We start from the raw sequence: 20437 nt of genomic DNA on the forward strand, positions 1-20437 counted from the left end.
ATCGGTTCATCTTGGTAGCTATTGATCACTTCACCAAATGGGTCGAAGCAGCATCTTACAAGGCAGTAACTAAGAAGGTCATAGCAGATTTTGTCCGCGATCGGATTATTTGCCGGTTCGGAGTTCCAGAATTAATCATCACTGACAATGCCTCCAATCTCAATAGTGATCTGATGAAGACCATATGTGAGACTTTCAAAATCAAGCAGAAGAATTCCACAGCATATAGACCTCAGATGAACGGAACTGTAGAAGCCGTTAACAAGAATATCAAGAAGATACTGAGAAAGATAGTAGAAAATCACAAACAATGGCACGAGAAGCTGCCATTCGCTTTCAGTTCCCATATCAACTGGGGCAACTCCCTACTTACTGGTTTATGGTACTGAAGCTGTTATTCCTGCTGAAGTGGAGATTCCTTCTTTGTGAATCATACAAGAAGCTAAGCTCAGCGACGCAGAATGGATGAGGAGTCGTTATGAGCAGCTAGCCCTCATAGACAGAAAAAGGATGAATGCAGTGTGTCATGGGCAACACTATCAGAAAAGAATGTCCAGAGCCTTCAACAAAAAAGTCAAGCAGAGACAGTTCACACCAGGGCAGCTGGTGTTGAAAAAGATCTTTCCGTATCAGGATGAAGCCAAAGGGAAATTCTCTCCCAACTGCCAAGGCCCTTACATGATTCACAGAGTATTGACAGGAGGAGCCCTCATATTTGCAGAAATGGTCGGAGAAGTATGGCCAAAACCGATCAACTAAGATGCAGTCAAACGATACTGTGTAACTATTTATGTTTTCACAAAATAATGTAAATTGAACTACGCTCGACCTGATTGTTGTTTAAGAGGGGATACGTAGGCAGCCCTGCGGGTTTGGTCACAATTCAGTAAAAATCCTATTTTTCCCCACAATCAGAAATTGGGGCAGAATATTGAGGAGGACCCTCAGAATTCCGAAGCAATTTCAGCCAATCGCAGCATGTGCAGCAGTCAGACGTGTCCATCTAACTGGGGAAGAATTTTGAGGAGGACCCTCAAAATTCTGTAGCAGGAGAAGTTGTAGTGTCCTGGATCTTGTCACTATCACTGGTTCATCTAACCAATTTCTAAAATAATATATTTTTATTACGTCTTTGAAAACTATGCATGCTTGCTTGTATGACTTTGTTTAGCCAATGCTACCCCCCCCCCCCAATGATTTGAACAGGACCTTCGGACCAAGCAAAGCAAGCCAAGCAAGCCGACTAAGGCACGAACCGACCTCCCCCTTTACAAAACTCATGATTTTTCTTTTGATGTAGGAGCGAAGAATATACATGCCTCCAAGTCACAATCTTCATAACAATCGTGATAATCAAATCTATTACCAGCTAAGAAAACTCTGCTATCAACTGCTATTTATTCTATTTTTGCATGGCCCTAAGCCCTATCCCAAACCCTGCATGAGGCTAAGCCCTGCCTCTATATCTGCATAAGGCTAAGCACTGCCTTCCATCTGCATGGGACTAAGCCCTGCCCCAAACCTTGCATGAGACTAAGCTTTGTCTCCATCTGCATGAGGCTAAGCCCTGCCTCCATATCTGCATGAGGCTAAGCCCTGCCTCCATATCTGCGTAAGGCTAAGCTCTACCTTCCATTTGCATGGGACTAAGACCTGCACTGAATCCTGCATGAGGCTAAGCCCTGCCTCCATTTTACATAAGGCTAAGCACTTCCTTCTGATGATAGGCTATAATTACGTATTTTAGTCGATTATTACACTCTAATTTAGTGCACATTAGTTGAGTTTGCGCTTTAATCGCTAGTGTTTTGCACTAACGGTGTGTTTTATGCCTTGTAAGAGTGATTCCGAGATATGTAGATGTTATGGAATGAATTCAAGTGATTTGGAGCTTTGAATTCTGAGTAAAAGCCCAAGTAATTAAGCCGGGATCGTATTCGGGGATCAACAGATGATAGAGCAACAAAACAAAGAATCAAGTAGGCATATTGCGCACTGTCTAGTAAAATGCACATAACTGTTTTTCTCAGAACTCCATTTCATCTCCACTATATATGGTTGGAAAGCTAACTCAAAGGGCTAAAACTCTCATGTTTTACGTTTTTCCAAATTCCAAATGGAACAGGGTAAAAAATGCGGTCGAAACCGCGAACGTGGACCTGAGACAGGCTGAGGCAGTATACTTGCCATATACCGCGGTCATACCGCGGTCGGACCGCGACCGTGGCATCCAGACCTGAAAAAATTGTCCTTTTTCGCATGGGAAGGTATAATTGTTTACACCCGACCCTAGTTGATATATATACATGGAAAACGGTATTTTAAGAGGTTGGACACACTTTTTACATAAATTAGACCTAAGGAGGCTAAGGAGACCGGAGATTCGACCTAAGGAGGCAAGAACACAATAGGAGTAAGGCGGAGAATTCTTCTACGAGTTTTTCCTTCCTCTTCCTATCTTTTATTGTTGGTTATGACTTTTAGTATTGTATTTTTACATACTATTATGAATAGCTAATTCGTTTTTTAGGGTTTTGATGGAACCTTTTGTAGGATAAATTCTCGTTATGTTTTTATATAATTGAGCCGTTGGATTTCTCTACTTGTTCAACTACGTGCTTATTGTTGTTGATTGAATGGCCATCGATTGACCGTGCCTATTTATTATGTGTTGCTTGAGAAAGGATACATATTTAGGTGGTTGTTGAACAACGTCACTCCTAAGTATGTGAGAAATCAATACATTGAGTTTAAAGGTAGGTTTAGAAATAACAAAGCCTTGACGTGGTCATAGTGAGCGGTTAGATGAAGCCAACTAGCGTAGTTCGAGAGAATATGTCTAGTAAATTGTTGTAGCTAGTTTCTCGAGAGAGAATTACGGCACCTAAAGTGCTCACGATCAGTAGAGAATACATTGGAAAAATTGTAGGGAACATAGCTAGAAGGATTCCGACAATTGGGGAAATCATAGCTCTAGATCTCCTTAATTTAGTCTCCAACCCTTTGTCTCGTTAGTTGATAATTTTACCGCTTTGTAGTATTTTCTAGTTAATTAGTTAGAAATATAAATCTCAATCTTTAAAATTTAGAAAATTGTTCAATCTTGTCTTCTTAGTGATATTAAACAGATACAGCTAAGCCTTAGTTCTCTGTGGGATTCGACTCCGGACTTTTAGACCGGATTATATTTGCAGCGACCGCTTATCCTTTTTAGGACTAGAGTTGGGCGTGATCAAATTTTGGCACCGTTGCCGGGGAACTAACGGTGTTATTGTAGCTGCATATATTGCTAGGGTTCAAGTTTGAACTTTTATTTTGTTTTATTTTTTGGTATTTTTTTATAACTTTTGATTTGAGAAACATGACATCTTGGAATTATGGGAATTTAGGTGTAGATAATTCTACTATTGATCTCCATACATATTGTGAAGGAAACCACCCGTAGAAAAATTTTCAAAACGTTCCTGAGAGCGAGATGCGTGCACCAACTCAATCTTATTTATGGAATGTGTGTAATGTGGGTGGTGGTAAAAATGGTCACTTTTATGGTTGTGCTTATATTTCTTATCTTCCCCCAACCCCTTATTATGATGGTTCTACCTTTTCTTGTGAAGTTAACAGGAACAAAGAACCTGGGGATGCAGACCTGAAGGAGATCAATGATATGTTAAAGTGCCTCCTGAAACAAAATAATGAAAAACAATTGCAGATAAAAAGGCAAGAGGCAACTATTCGCAAATTGGAGGCTCAATTGAGTCAAGTGGTTGGAGCTTTTAATGCTCAACAAGCCGATATTGAGGATAGTAGCCAAGAAGAGCATGAATTTGAGGTGTTAATTGGGGAGGTCAGAGTAGAACATCAACAACCTAGCCGACCACAATTTGAGGATGTCAATGTTGAAGAAGTGAGACTAGAGCCAGCCAAGGACTTTGAGGATATAAATTTTGTTGACTCTAGTATCACTGATGTTGAGAATGTTGAAAGTCCTGAAGTTCATGTGTTTGAGCGCATTGGTCCACACTCCAAGCATTTTTCCACATTATGTTTGGATGATGATATGGAAATAGAGTCATCCGAACCAATTGAAGAGTCAAGGAATGAGGAACAAGGTGCATATATTCTGGAATTCTTCTTGCTAGAAAGTCAGGATTACATACCTCATATAAAGGCCAAGGAGTGTAGAATACTACATTATTTCCTTGGGCCAGTTAGATTCGTTCCCGCCCCATGACCATAATCATAAGCTTGAATCAAAACTTGGGGTTCAATTCATAAGCTCGAGGTGGAGGCAAAAAGTGATTCACGCCGTGCCGCGACGTTAAATCAAGCACTTGTTGGGAGGCAACCCAGCTTTATTTTTTTATTTTTAATTTAGTTTATTTTATTTATTTTACTTTATTATTATTATATTATTTTTGCAGTGTCGACTTTTGATTTTCTAGGAGCATGGAAAGCAAAGCTATTGGAACGATGCAACAGCAAACCAGATGGTTGGAACTAAGTGTGAGGTACCCGCACGAAGGACCAAGCCTAGGAGAAGTCTGAGTACCCCATGAGCTGCTAGTGCTTCGGCCTTTGGCCTACTAAAGAGTTCCTTTTACCCTCTTATAGGTATGATGTGCATTGGGCACAATGCATAATTTTAAGTGTGGGGTGAGGAGATTGTTTGGGTGACTTTTCATGCTAATTTAGTTGTGTTAGTTTAATTGAATTTTTTTTATGAAAAAAGGAAAAATTGGACTTTTCCCGACGATGGATCTATTAGACAATTTTCTTAAGGGATTTAAGTCTAAAGAAAATGGACAAAAAGATTTTCTTTTGTTAGGTAGTGTAGCAATTCCCCCTTGGTTTTTCTTTGTGCCGCGGTTCTTTTCCAAGGGTTTTGTTTGAACCGGGTGTAGTTAGTCTTTTTTTTTTTGGGAGTAGGAGCCATTGTGTTGTGTTTTGAATTGAAGCAATATCTCTTGACTTTGTTATGCCTTGAGAATAGTGAGTACTTTGGTTATGACGCTTAGGCTCAGTTTTTGACTCTTGTATAAGTACCTTAAATTTTATGATCTTAAATTTGCTTAATTGCTTTGACTAGAGTGTCTTGATGAAACCAATCCTGGGTGAGTTACGTGCCATGTGTGTGTAAGGATTTGTTATATTCTGTGCATTGCATTTGATGCCTAGAACTTGCCATGTGTATTTGCAAAGCGAAATAGTAGTTTTGTTCAGTCTTGGAAGTGATATAGGCGTTTCTTTGTTGAGCAAGATATGTATAGTTTACCCACCTAATTGTCATGTATCGTAGTTAACCCCTTTGAGCCTGTAATCTTGTTTCTTTGGCAACCACATTACAAGCCTTACCCATATGTTTGAATTAACTATCTATTCGAACCTTTTAACCTCTCATGAGCACTTGAATTGTTATGAACTGTGTAAAAGTTAAAGTGTGGGGTGGTTGGTTTGGCTGTTGAGGGGAACTAATGAAATAAGAAGAAAGGTGCACTATTTTGAAAAAAAAAGTAAGAGCCACTTGAATTGGAAAAAACAAGAAAAAAATAGTTGGATTGTTGTGAAAAATATTACTTGATAAGTGGTGGCTCTTGATGTAGTGTGTGCTTAAAGAAGAATGGAGTTAATATATAGTGATGTGAAGGTGGAGTTATGGTTTGACATAAGTATGAGGTTTGAATATTAAAGTATATGTATTAAAGTGCTTAGGGAGGGTATGCTAGAAAGAACACAAGAGACTTGTTAAATGAAGCTTTGTATTAGAGAGAACTTGAATTGTTTGCTTGGTGAATTACAAATGGATGACCACCTTTATATACTAGTCTCCTAGGGGATAGATTGTAAATATTAATTGTTGCACAAGTCCTTAATATTTACAGGATAAGGGTTTTCTCTAGAATTCTCTACAAGCCTAAATGATTCCAAGGACTTTCCTTGCAAATCCATAGGGATCTTGGGTCTTCCAAAGGAAATATCCATACTTCAATAGAATCTTCTCACAAATACTAGCCTTTCTCCTATATAAGCTTCCACATGGCATTAATATATGCCAAATGGAGACTATGTGGCATGGTGATGAGGCGGGACATCAGATCTCGCTTAATAAAGAGTGGGTGATAAAGATGAACACGGGGATGGACATCGTGGAGATCATTGGTCAACGCTTGGGGAAGATGGAAGGCGCTCTTAGCGTTCTTGAGGAGCACACTATTGAAGAAATTGAGAGTATCCGAAATCAATGGGACGGACTTACACAGATCGAGATGAAACTAAGGTAAACCATCACTGCCTTGGAGTGTAGACTCATGGAGGCTTTGAGTACTATTAATGCTATGAAGGCAAAGCTAGAGTCACTCGAGGAGCATGTCGATGCTGGGGTGACCAAGGCAACCAGCAATGCTGTGGTGATGAGGGAGGCCGAGATCGAGGCTCCCAAACCTCCGATGTTCAAAGGTGTTCGTAATACACAAGAAGTGAAAAAATTCCTCTAGCCCTTGGAGAACTGCTTCAGGCACGACAAAGTGGGGCGACGAGGCCAAGATCAACATCGTGTTATACCTCTCATAGACTGCCATGCTATAGTGGAGAAGGAAGATGGCCGATGTGGAACAATTCCCGAATAAGAGAGGGACTTGGCATACGGTTCGTGAGATTATAAAAGAAGGCATGCAACATGATCCAGCAGCCAAAGAGCTTATCGAGTTAGCCAACCACGGCAAGATGAGACATTTTTGGGTAGAAGACGGCCTATTGCTTACCACGGGTCGACGGGCCTACGTGCCTAAATTTTGAGACATTAGACGGAGGATCATAATGGAGAGTCATGACATAGTGTGGGCTGGTCATCCTGGGCAACATCGCACCAGGCCTTGGTTGAGTCAGTCTACTATTGGCCGCGCATGCGAGATGACATAGAATGTTATGTGCAAACTTGTCTTGTCTGCCAGTAGGACAAGGTTGAGCAACAATGTCCTAGAGGACTTTTGGAACCGCTGCCAGTCGCAGAGCGTCCATAGGAGAGCGTCACTATGGACTTTATCACTTGTCTACCAAAGATCTATTGTTATGGTACTATTATGGTGGTCATGGATATATTTTCTAAATATGCCACCTTCATGCCCGCCTCACCAGGTTGCACAACCAAGGAAGCCTCCAAGCTATTCTTTATGAACGTAGTAAAGTATTGAGGATTACTAAGGCATATCATCAATGATCGAGACCCCATTTCATTGGAGATTTTTTGAGGGAGCTGCGCGACATTCTTGGCACAAAACTGCTTTTTCCACTAGTTTCCACCCACAGATGGATGGACAAACAGAACGAGTCAATGTCTTACTAGAATGCTACTTGAGGCATTATGTAAGCGCGCATCAGAAATATTGGGCATGGCTCCTTGACATCGCCCAATTTTTCTTACAACTTGCAGCAGAGTGAGTCTACGGGTCGGACACCATTTGAGCTAGCCACAGGCCAACGGCCACAGATTCCACATTCATTACCGGCCGCGTTCGAGGGAAAGATTTTGGGGCTTATCATATGTCCAAAGGATGGGAGGAGAAGCTTGACACTGCTAAGTCCTACTTGGATAAGGAAGCTAAGAAGCTCAAGAAGTTTGCGAACCGTAAGCGGCGTCCCACGGACTATAAAGTTGGAGACATGGCCATGGTAAAGTTTAACCCAAGACAGTTCAAGGCACTACGGGGCATGCATCCGAATCTGATTTGAAAGTATGAGGGGCTATTTAAGATTGTCACCAAGGTAGGCAAGATCTCATAGAAGCTTGATATGCCATCGTATCTTAAGATCTACCCTGTCTTCCATGCCAGCATGCTTAAGCTATATAGGATGATCCGAGTAGGGGCCAATTAGGTCGAGCGCCTATTACTATCACCGCCTAGCATGATTGTGAGATTGAGGCTATCATGGATAATCGGGCCAGGCGAGAACAAGGACAGAAAGCTACCGCAATGTTCCTCATCCATTAGAAAGGGGCAATCACCAAAGGAGGCCACGTGGGAACAATATGAAGACTTATGGCAATTCAAAGATAAGATCCGAGAGTTATGCAGCAACATTGCGCTGTGGTAGTTGCAATATTAGGTGGGGATGAGTGTAATAACCCGCCATGTCATCATTCCACATAGGCACCATTTGGCATATATTAATGCCATGTGAAAGCTTACATAGGAGGAAGGCTAGTATTTGTGAGAAGATTCTAGAGAAGTATGGACATTTCCTTTGGAAGACCCTAGATCCCTATGGATTTGCTAGGAAAGTCCTTGGAATCTTCTAGGCTTGTAAAGAATTCTAGAGAAAGCCCTTATCTTGTAAATATTAAGGACTTGTGTAACAATTAATATTTATACTCTAGCCCCTAGGAGCCTAGTATATAAAGGGGATCATCCATTTGTAATTCACCAAACAAACAATTCAAGTTCTCTCTAATACAAAGCTTCCTTTAGCAAGTCTTTTGTGTTCTTTCTAACACTCATTTAGCGATCTTGAGTATAGTAAGGCTGGCTTGGCATAGCAAGAACATGAGCAAGTTGTGCAAGATCGTGAGCGAGTTGTCAAGTGTCACATGTGTACTTAGTTAACTACTAAGGACGTGACAAAGAGCTGAATAAATTACAAACTTATGAGAACGGTTCCATGATTCACAAAGAGATGGAGCTATGGCCGGGATAATATCCCTAGAAGCAATGATGACAAATCTCTCCATCCATCCACAGTCACTGTCGTCATCCACGCTGGTGAAAAGGGCATGGTGACCTTGTTTGATGAAATTTATTACTCCCCCACAGAAGACTTTTTGGGAGTAGAGATTCATCATGTGTGCCAGGGTTGGGATTTTCGCAGTCTCCGTGCACAACTAGCGTAGGAAAGCAACCGTTCGCCATAGAGATGGGCCTACTTGTGCCAAGCAGACCTGGTACCGGTGGCAGAACTCCAAAATCATGGGGTCAAGCCCTTCACTCGTCCGCAAGACAAACGGACCTAAAGTAAAAGGATACGTATAGACATATGTAAAACCTTTCTTTGTGAAGTTACCCCGCTCTATCATATCCGGAGCAAAGATGTTAGGATTTGGACAGTTGCAGTCCAACTTCACAGTAGGAGTACTAGAAGGGAAAATAGAGGAAATGTACCTGCTAACGGCCCAAGTCTGTAGGGACGCGGATGAAAACTTCTCTTAGAACTCATTGACAGTGCTCAGGTGTTTGGATATGATGGTGCTTATCGTGGGAGGCTCGGAATCAACGTCGACCTCTTTGTCTTTGTTTCTATTCGGGCCTCCACCAAAGAGAAGACCAGAGTTTCTAAAGGATTCAGTAGAAGAAGTCGTGGTAGTAAAAATGTAGTAAAGTTTTTTAGAGAAAGTCAGAAAGATGGAAGTTTTCTAAGAAGGAAGAGGTTAAGTGGAGAAAAGATGTTGAACTTATGAAGATTTGTGAAGTGAAAGAGGTAAAATGATAAGTATAAGTAAAGGTATAGACGGCAAAAATCGTGATCATGACTACCTCAAGAACCGGCAAAAATATTGCTGAATCGTGGGGAAACACGTGTTCGGGGTATTAAATGCGAGAAGACGTGCATCCTTTCAACCGTTAGAGACTGTTCAGGAAATTTCCCGCCAAGAAATGAATCTTCACCAACTTCTCAGTGACACAAAGATATGTCACTAGAAAGCAGGGGGACTATCTGTATAGGGTAACATTGGTCCGTAATAATTGGTCGAGTGCTAGCATGCCACGTGGAACCGAAGACAGGTAAAAGGCGAGTCAAGTAGCTACCAGTACCAGGAACAACAGTTGCAGTTGGTATCGGATAAACTCCGAAGAGAGCCTGATCAACGGGAGCAGTTTGAATGTTTGCCATCGGATAACATTCAATAAAGAATATTCTCTATCATTAAATGGGTTGCCGTTGTAGAGAATATTTGCATTCATGGTCTGCCGTTACATATTCATCAATGACTCCTTTATTGTCATTTAAGTGGGGCTTGAACCTAGGATCTTGTTTTCCTAAGTAACTATAAATAACAGGCCATTGTCAGACATGAAATTCTTAGCAAAACTTATGATGTATTCTACTTTCACTCTCAATTAAAACAACTTTATTTGCTCTTTTATTTCTGTCTGCGGAGGCGCTGTTCTCGTAGCCAGGTTTGTCATTTTTCTTCAATCTTAATTGCTAAGTCTTACTTTTAATCTTGTTTATTTATCATTTTTGGATCAAATCAATTCATTTGTGTATAAACGATATAACAAATTCAACTATTTTACAAGTAAACAGACATATTTTTGAGTTGTGACAAAACTTACATAGAGCCCGTTTGGATTAACTGATTTGAAGTAGCCGATAAGCATTAGGTGTTGAAACTGATTTAATAAATAAGCAGTTACGTATTTGGGTACAAGTTCTGAAATTGATAATAAGTTGCTGCAGTATTAGATAAAAAAGTGCTGAAAAGCTCTTTTTTTGTTAAAATGACTTAAATAACCTTAGAACTGTTTACACTTATAAGGGTGTAATTTCTTCAAAATTTAAGATTCTAGATCGAATCAAATACAAAATATTTTATTTGTCATTTTATTTTAAATACAACTATGCTTAGATAAGATAATTTTTATGATAAATATTATTATTTTATGATAAGCATATAATCATAAGTTATAATAATTAATAAATTGCTAAAAGTTTCTCGGTACAAAATAAACCTAAATAGGACAAAATGTTTGAAGAGAAATAAATATTGTTTTCATCACCACAACACTTAGAAAGCAATACACAAAAAATTTGATATGTCCTCATTTATTACATATAGTTCAAAGATTAATACACAATCAAATAGATATAAATATGCAATGCAATAGAAAATTTGCTTATCCTAAATAGTCAATCAGAAGAGGAGGAGGGTTAGGTTGAATACTTGAGGCAGTGAGTATCAATGTAGGAGTTTTGTTCTAAAAAGAAATATTTTAAGGATAAAATAGTAAAAAATTTGGTCAAACTTAAAGTGCTTATAAGCTAAAAATTCATAAGATGAGGGTGAGCTTTTTGGCTTATTTTTGACTTATAAGCATTTGGCTTATAACCGCTTTTAATTTTACCAAACGCATAAATAAACCAAAAAGTGTTTATAGCTAGTTTGACCAACTTATAAGCTTAGCCAAACACCCTTATAGTCTGGGTATGATCTTAAAATTCCTTGTGTTCGGTAAGAAATGTTCTTTTATGATACAGCTTTGGCACGCACGCAATATATTTTCTTATATTAACAAAAAATTATTATTTTTTTTTTTTAATATCGGATGTTCCCGAAAGGACATAAAAAAATCATTTACTTAATTCTCTTAATCTGTGATTAAACTATCAAAATCAATTGTATCACCATACCGTTTCTCCGACGATTCAACAACAAAAAAAGGACTTTCTGGCCCTACACCACTTTCTTTAAGATCGAGCAATGGTGGGACCTACACATTGCGGGATTGCCCACTCACTTCTATCAACGTGCCCACAAAACCCCGCCCTAAAGTGCTCGTTTCCTCAATTTACCCGTTCCACTTGCCAAAGCCTAGCGCGTGATTTCCTATCCCTTAATCTCGCGCGTAATCAGTGAGGTCCATGTCAGACTCTTGCTCCAAGACATTCCTTCAAATTCCGTATCAAAGGTACAACCAGGAGGCGTAACTGTACAACTTCTTAATGCGTATTCTCTTTTTTCTTCTCACACGCACAGCACACAGTAGTGCGACAGTTATACTCCAAAATCTCGCCGTCGGCCCCCATTCCTTCTCTCTCCTTTCCCCGCCTAGTTTGTCGCCGGCCGTTCGTAACGGTCATATTTCCGATCATTTTCTCTCTCTAAAACTCCCTGTTCGAGTCTTTCTTTATCTACTCATATACACATGCACTCAATCTCACTATAATTTCATTTCTGCACATTTGCATATTTCTAGTTGTAGTCAATAAATTCAGCTTGAGTTTGAAGAATTAGGGTTTCTTTTGTGTCAAATTTTGGAGACGGAGATGTGAAGATTCTAGAATGGTGACTGCAGTGTCAATGAGTTGTCAGAATCCGAAAAGGCCGCCATTGCTTCGTTCTGAAGCTGAAAATGCGCCTCAAAGAAGACCGAAATCGAGAGAGGTTACATCTCGGTACCTATCGACATCATCTTCATCTTCTATCTCAACAACGTCATCTTCGAACACAAGTAGTTATTCATCATCGTCGGAGTCGATCGCATCACGGCGGAGTCAATCACCGATGGTAACTCGTACCGTTGCAACGCCGGTTCAGAATTCCGGTTTGATTAAGCGGTCGCAGTCCATGGACCGGAGACGGCCAACGACGCCTGTGACAAGGGAAATGTCTACTGCGGCAAAGATGTTATTGACCTCCACAAGGAGTTTATCGATTTCGTTTCAAGGTGAGTCGGTTTCATTTCCTGTTAGTAAGAAAAAACCTGCTCCTACTAGGTACAATTTGAGTAGTGCGAGGAGAGGTACGCCGGAGCGGAGGAAAGCTGGACCGGAGTTAGTTACGCTGGCGAAGGATCGGGCAGAGAACTCATTTTTGAGTGATCAACAACGGTGGCCGGGGAGATTAAAACCGGTGAATTCAAGTTTTCTGACTCGAAGCTTGGATTGTGGCAACGAAATACGGAAATTTGGATCCAGAAGTGTACTTAGGTCATTATCAAAATCAGTGATTGATGACAATCATGGAGTTAAAATTGAAGCTAAATTGAAACCACAATATGGTAATGTTGTTAAGCTCAATGTGAATTCAGATAGTGAAAGTGTTTCATCAGGGAGTACTTCAGGGGTCTATGAAGGTGGTAATGTCGCTCAAGGGCGAGGCAGTTCCCGTGGTATAGTTGTGCCAGCAAGGTTTTGGCAAGAGACTAGTAGCAGGATCCGATGCGGGGCAGAACCTGGTTCACCAGTGTCCAAAAATAGTGGATTGAAAACAGCGGTTCCTTCGAAACAAATGTTTAATAGGAGAAATTTGATTGATAGTCCCACACCCTCACCTTGGGGTATGCCAGCTTCTAGAGGTTTTGTATCTCCTCTTCGAGGAGGGGGAAGACCAGCTTCACCAGGTACTGCGGTGGAGCTATCCTCAAATTCTCTATCAAGGGGTATGCAAAGTCCGACAAGAACAAGAAATGGTGTTACGGGTACTCCAGCTTCTAGAGGTTTTGTATCTCCTCTTCGAGTAGGGGCAAGGCGAGCTTCACCAGGTAAGGCAGTGGCACTATCCTCAAATTCTCTATCAAGGGGTATGCAAAGTCCGACAAGATCAAGAAATGGTGTTAGGGATACTCCATCCACAAATTCTCTATCAAGTAGTACGCAAAGTCCTACAGGAATAAGAAATGGTGTAATGGCTACACCATCAACAAATTCTCTATCAAGGGGTATGCCAAGTCCTACAAGAATAAGAAATGGTGTTATGGATACAATACCTAATAATGCTTGCATAATGCCTTCAAGTTTGAGTTTTTCTGCCGATGCGAGAAGAGGAAAAGCTGGGGAGAATCGTATCATTGATGCACATGAACTGAGGCTACTGAATAATCGGCAAATTCAATGGCGATTTGCCAATGCTAGAGCCGAAGCTGCTCTAATGGCACAGACAGAGACATCAGAGGTAATGGTTTTCTAGTATGCCACTGGTTCTCTAGATGTTGGTTAAAAACGGCTCTATTGTACAATTTTTTATTCAATAGTTCACAAAGATACTGAATATGCAGCATCATCTTGGATTTTACTATTGGTTGCCAATCTTTGTATCGAGTATAAATGTGGAAAAGGTATAAATTCTTAAAACTCCAAACAAATAAACTCTGACTATGGTTCTCTGAATGGTGTACTGTGCTTGACTGGTTGGAAGAGTGAGGATTGGAGGAATGAAGTTAAAAAGAGTAATGGTTGTTTTTCTTGGTCTGTTTGGAAGTAATGTTGAGGGGTATGCAACTCTTGCTGTGTTTCACTCTGTTTCCCTTTATACCTAACAAACAATTTGAGGTATACCAATGAGTTTCTCTCCTTTACCATGACCCTCATTTTCATGGTACCAAACGTAGAATGTGTAGCTTGAAGGTCTCGAAGGCATCCATATTTGCTGAACGACATTAATGTTAAACCAAGTTGTCAGAGACTGCTACTTATAGAGGTGTAAAAGTTTGTGATAGATAAAAGGATTAGTTTCTTCAGACATCTGGAAGTTAATGAGAATATGGGCGAGGATTGTATGTTAGGAACTCATTTTATGATTTTGACAGAAACAAACAGGAAGTTTAATGCACAGGCATATAGCGCATTCGAACCTTAGTGCATGCTTAATTGCGTGAAGAAAAAGAAATATAGTAAAACTTTGGAGGGTTCACTGCGCTGTTTAAGTCATCATGTTGATTGAGAAATCCTTCAATCCGGAGTGGTGAATTGTGGCCGCTTTATGCAGGAGAAGCATGAGAAGTGTCTTGAGCAAGATCATTTCTTCTCAGTTTCATGCATTTGTTTTGTTCTTATGTTTTATTCTTTTTTCTAAGGGTAGAGATTTGGATTCTACCGGTCCATTTTGGAGAGTGACTTCAACTAAATTTTTGTTTAGAGGAAGGATGTGCACAAGCTCCATAGAATCAAGCCCGTGAACTTAAGGTGCACTGCTAGTAGAAAGATGGGAGCTCTGTTGAATTTTAAGAGATGCGGGAGTTGAGGCTGAGATAGTTCGGGCACGTGAAGAGCAGGAGTATAGATGCTCCTGTTAGGAGGTGTGAGAGGTTGGTCATGGCGGGTCTGAGAAGAGGTAGAGGTAGGCCAAAGAAGTATTGGGGAGAGGTGATTAGGCAGGACATGGCGCTACTCAGCTCACTGAGGACATGACCCGCGATAGAAGGATGTGGAGGTCGAGGACTAGGGTAGAAGCCTAGTAGGTAGTTGACAGTTCCCCGTTCTTTACTACTAGTATTAGTAGCATTCTTGTATTTTTGTATTCTTTGATCTCTAGTATTTGCCTGTTGTTTTGTTCGCTTCGTGTATCGGATTTTCCTGATTGTTACTATTTGATGCTACTTTTTCTTTTTCGGCTTCTCTTTTTCTCCACTTTTTCCTTATCGTCTTTTGTGTCCCTCTTCTTTCTTTATTCTTCCTCTTCTTCTTCTTCGTCCCTTCTCTTCCTTTCACCTTTTCTTGAGCTGAAGGTCTATCGGAAATAACCTTTCTACCTCTCCAGGTAAGGGTAAGGTATGCGTCCACACTATCCTCCCCAAACCCCACTTGTGGGATTATATTGGGTATGTTGTTGTTGTTGTTGTTGTCTTCATCAGAAAAGCATTTTGGTTCTTGTCAGAGCTTGTCAGCTGCTGAATATGTTCTGAAAGAAAACACATAGATATTTTATGAGATTGGATGGGATATCTGTACTTTTTCCCCACTTATCTGTTTTCTCGATCTGGATGCATTATATTAGGGTCTTTGTTCTTCAGTTTGTCTGATCTTTTGATAAGCTCTATTCTTTCAGTCTAGTTGAAAATTCAAGTGCTTTATTATTTGAGTAGAAATTGCATGAAATTGTGGTGCTTCTCATTTAATTATTTTGTACTAGAGGAACCTGTACAATGCATGGTTGGCCACTTCAAAATTACGGCATTCAGTTATGTCCAAAAGAATCCAGCTGCAGTTGTTGCAACAAAATGTGAAGTTGTATTCCATCCTCAAAGGACAAGTAAGACTTGCTTCTTCTTTTTTTTTTTTTTTTTCCCAACCAAGCTTTAGGAATCCGTTGACGTACATAGAATTTGCTCATATAACCACGCACCCATGAATTGCAACTGTTCGCAATGTAGATATTAGATGTGGGAATATGCATATGAATGTGAAAGGTATTTGAAGAAATAGAACAAAGAAGAAACAAGATTAAAATTGATGATATCGTAATATTTCCTATTCCATTTTGTCCAAAAGCATTTTTACTATATTTGGTTGTCTATCTGTTGCTAACGCCAGTTGGTGAACTAAACCATTCACTAAAGGAACATTTTTTTTTTCACGACTGCAGGTGCCAAGTTTGGAGAATTGGGATCTGACTGATGGAGATCACTCCAATTCCATGTCAGGAGCTATATGTGCTCTGGAAGCAAGCACTATCCGTCTTCCTGTTGTTGCAGGGGCTGTGGTATATCTTTCTTTTTCATTCTAACTGAATTTATATTTTCTTATTGAAGTTTTGAGTGCTCTTCATGTTAATTTTGCAGTTTTAGGCTGAGGGGATAATAATGTTCTTTGGTTGTAATATCTACAGGCAGATGTTCAAAATGTGAAAGATGCTATCTCTTCAGCCGTTGATGTGATGCAGGCAATGGCATCCTCCATTTGCTCTTCCCTGTCAAAGGTGATCTCATTCTCTTGTCTAATAAATAAATGAAAATTATGGCTAGTGGACACTTATTTTTTCAAATGCCAGGAAAGGGAAATGTGTAAGTAGCTAATTTGACTATTGTATTAAAAGATGTCCAAATTGCTAAATTATTAAGCATTTTTGTGTTTGAGGTTTGATGAAGAAGCACCAATCAAATTTAGCCCATATAAGTTGCTGAATGAGCCATCCTTTTTTGTGGAGTGGGTGGGTCGGTGGGTGAGGGGAGGGCAGATAAGAGAGCTATCCTTATAGCAAAGTGCCAAAGTCAGACCCTTTGACCACATTTATTCTTCTTCTTGTTAGCATATATATACACGTGCAAGCAATGCATAATACAGAACTATTTATATCCTTATACTTGTGATTGATTCACTATGACCTGTGATTCACGTGTCAGGAAATCCAGCACAAAGAGAACATGGCGACCAAAATGGAAGATATATGACTTATAACAGTTCTGTTATACATAAGGAAGTTCTCTCATAAGACCTATATCTCTCAAAATCTTTTCACTTAGCTAAGAGCATAGTAGAATGGAAGCAAAGGATCTTTATAGGAGATACCAACTAGTTCAGATTAAAGATAAATACTTACATTTCTTCGGATGTTTGCCCAAAATCTTTTTAGCCTAGTTAGAAACTTAAATGACAGTATAAGAATAAGTGGAATCTCTAATTTAAATAATTGATTTACCTTAAAAGACAAATTATTTATCAATATTACACTAAAATGAGCCTCAAAGCTTGAATAAACTATAGAGGATTCATAATAGAGGACCCAACCTCAACTACTAGTATGGGATTGAGGCCTAGTTGATTGACTCACTCAGTGTAATAATCCCACAAGTGGGGTCTGGGGAGGATTGATTAAATTAAAAGTTGCACAAATCTAAACAAACCAACCTTCACTTAGGCTTGTAAAATGTATTTACCACTCTGTGTTAGAGTTCTTTAATATTCCTTTAGACCTGTGATTGGAATACGCCATGACTTTGGCAAGTTAATCTCATGTTTTTATTATCTTTTGCTGGTTGGTTTGGTCCAAACCTACCTCCCCAATTTATAATCTCCTTCACAACGTGTGCGAATATGTGGTTCCATTTTCCTTCCTCATGGTATGGGCACCTCTCTTACTCCCCGACCTATTCCATAAAACCAGTTTTCCTTGTTCAGTTGTCCCATAATATTTGATCTTTTTCTATAATTGATAATGTTTTTATGGAGAATTTTTAGTTTTAGATAATTCAAAATTTTTCCTCAAATACAACTTATTGAGGATTGGAATGAAAAACGACACAAATGTAGCAAAATAGTATTTCTTTAAGACTGGAAAGATCTTATCAAGCTCATAGTATTATGGAATATGAGTTCCCTTGGAGTAAACAATCCTGTTGTAGGTTTTCACCATGAATGATCAGTCATTAGTGTGAGAACAGCTTGGAGAAGATTTGGAGGAGTTTCCGTAATCATATATTTACACCATGGATGTGTCTTGAGTTTTTACTTGTTAACATAATTATGGATGGGCTAACTAATACAAGATTGGTTGATGAAGCTTCCCTATTTAGCAGATGATTTTTATTTATCTATAAAGACTAGCAGATGATTTTTATTTATCTATAAAGACTAGCAAGGGTTGTCTTATAAATGATGAACTAGCAAGGGAGTCAACAAAAAATTTGAACTTGCAGTAGCACTTACGAGACTAGAAGTTTTAGGATAGGTAGAAGCAAAACAGAATATATGTACTTCAAGCTCAGGTTCCGAAGATTAGCTGGAATTCTGGTGTCTAAATACTGAAATTCAGATAGCTAAACTTAGTCTTCCAAGAGAATGCCATATAAATGAAGATGTACCACAAAATTAAAATAGAATCGATGAAACATAGGGAGTGGCACGAGAGTTCTTGCGATATAAAGATATTTATTAAGACGAAAGACAAGTTCAATGGAACAATTGAATGTTAAATGTGAGCGAATATTGATCCTCTAAGAACCAACATACTTAGAAGATGAATGTTTTTGAAATGCAGATGTTAAGATGGATGTGCAGTCATACAAGATTAGTAAGGTTCGGAATTAAAACATGCAACAAATCCTGCAAATAGCACAGATAAAAGATAAAATGGGAAATAATCGTCTGAGATGGTTTGATCATGTATTCTTATGTAGGCATCTGAATGAGTAGTTCGTAGGTGTGATAATATGATAACTGAAGGTTATAAATATACGAGGTAAACATTACTAACTTGGTAAAAATTCTCCCAAAAGTATCTCAATTATCCCTGGTTCAACTTAGATTTAGTCAATAACAGAACAAAATAGAAGTAAAATAATCCAATCTCTCTTAATATCTCAGTTTCGGCAATTTAATTTGTATGGTACGCTTGTCCCATCTTTCTAGGAAACTTCAGATCTTAGATTATGATGGTCCTTATTTCCTATTTTACATGGTTGGGCAATGTGAGCATCATAAAGTGTTTCAATTGGGGTCTGATCATTTAGTTTGAAATGTTGAAAGCTCTTTCATCACTCTTTCCTGCCCAACTGAAACTGCTCTGTGGTCTTCGTTAAAACTATACTTTTGCACAGAACGACCTTTTGTCCTCAAGTATAGGAGTCATCTCAATGTGCTTTCTATCAGTTAAATTATGTTGCTTTAAGAAATGATAAGCTTAGTCAGACTTTATGGGATCAAACACAGCTTACACATGGAGTGGTAGGAAAAACATTTGATCCTTCAAAAATTCTCCAATGGCTGTAAGGTTACCTGTAACAGGGTTTTGAGAATTATCATTTTGAAATTAAATTTGCTGGACGAGGTATCTATACTGGCTCTCCCTTTCAGTCAGTTCAGCAAACATAAGAGCAAGACCCTTCTGGCTTTAGCTCATCTCATGTATAAGACGGACCAAAATGAGACGGAGACCAAAATGAAGTTATTTCCTGATTCCCTCCGAAATCATTAGCAGTTCTTGCACCTCTATTTCTTACGGATTTGAATTGTAGTCTGCCTACTGCTCTCACATCATATTCAAAACTTTATTAAACATCATTATTATACATGTGAACAGGTTGAGCAGGTGGATTTGTTGGTACATGAGCTTCAAAATGTAGCTGGGAACGAACGTGCTTTGCTTGACCAATGTAGAGATCTCTTGTCATCACTGACAGCTGTACAGGTAACATGGAGCTCATTTCTTACCTTATTTGCAAAACGATCATTTTTATGTTAACTTTCGGCTGAATTTACCTTTTAATCTCATTCTTCTTGTCAAATATGTGTTCAGAACTGACAGAAGTTTGTAAAACAGGTGAAAGATTTTAGCCTGAGAACACATTTATTACAAATGAAACGCATGGTTTCTTGCTCTTCAACAGAAGTAAAAGATGATTAACTTCCTGATGGAAATGCTAACATTACATGAAACTCTTCTTTTCAAGCACAAGGCAAGTAACGGTGATTAACATGTGTAGAAATTTGGTTTCGTTGTAGCTAGAGTTACCTGCTTCAGGTTAGGGGAATGCTTTTCTGTAGATGCGTTCTGTGTGCATCTTTGGTAGGGAATTGCCCTTTTCGTGTTTCGTAGTAGCTTGTACTCAGGTTTATAGTATCTCAAACATGTGTATATGTGTATATATGTCGTCTATGGTTAAAAGTCCTATGAACAGGTTCCATATGAAGTGAAAATTTGCAGAAACGCATTTCGGAAACCCCTATGAAGCTCATCATAAAATTGGATAAATAACAAAATCTCGAGAAAGTATATTACTTTATTTCCTACAGGGTGGCGAAAATTGAGGTGTGCAATCATCAAATTATTATGCAATGTACTCATTTTTGGATTCTCTAGAAGGCCCTTATCAGCATACGACCAAAATTGAAAGTCAATTCTCCTTTTTCATCTTTCTTTTCTTTCTCTCCCTCATCAATGGTGACTCCGCCAACAGCAACAGACATAAAATTGGGAAATAGATTAAACATAAACAACTTCTCTTAAAACCAT

General features: G+C 39.1%; 1 protein-coding gene across 1 annotated transcript; it reads left to right on the plus strand.

The window, feature by feature from the left end:
* LOC109234227 (QWRF motif-containing protein 2-like) lies at positions 11710-20144 on the plus strand. Its single transcript, XM_019400117.1, has 6 exons — positions 11710-13663; positions 15620-15739; positions 16073-16189; positions 16316-16405; positions 19505-19612; positions 19745-20144. The coding sequence occupies exons 1-6, from the start codon at positions 12053-12055 to the stop codon at positions 19826-19828; spliced, it is 2130 nt and encodes a 709-aa protein (XP_019255662.1). The 5' UTR covers positions 11710-12052; the 3' UTR covers positions 19829-20144.

The sequence above is a fragment of the Nicotiana attenuata genome, chromosome 11, assembly GCF_001879085.1.
Source record: "Nicotiana attenuata strain UT chromosome 11, NIATTr2, whole genome shotgun sequence".
Classification (NCBI taxonomy): Eukaryota; Viridiplantae; Streptophyta; class Magnoliopsida; order Solanales; family Solanaceae; genus Nicotiana; species Nicotiana attenuata.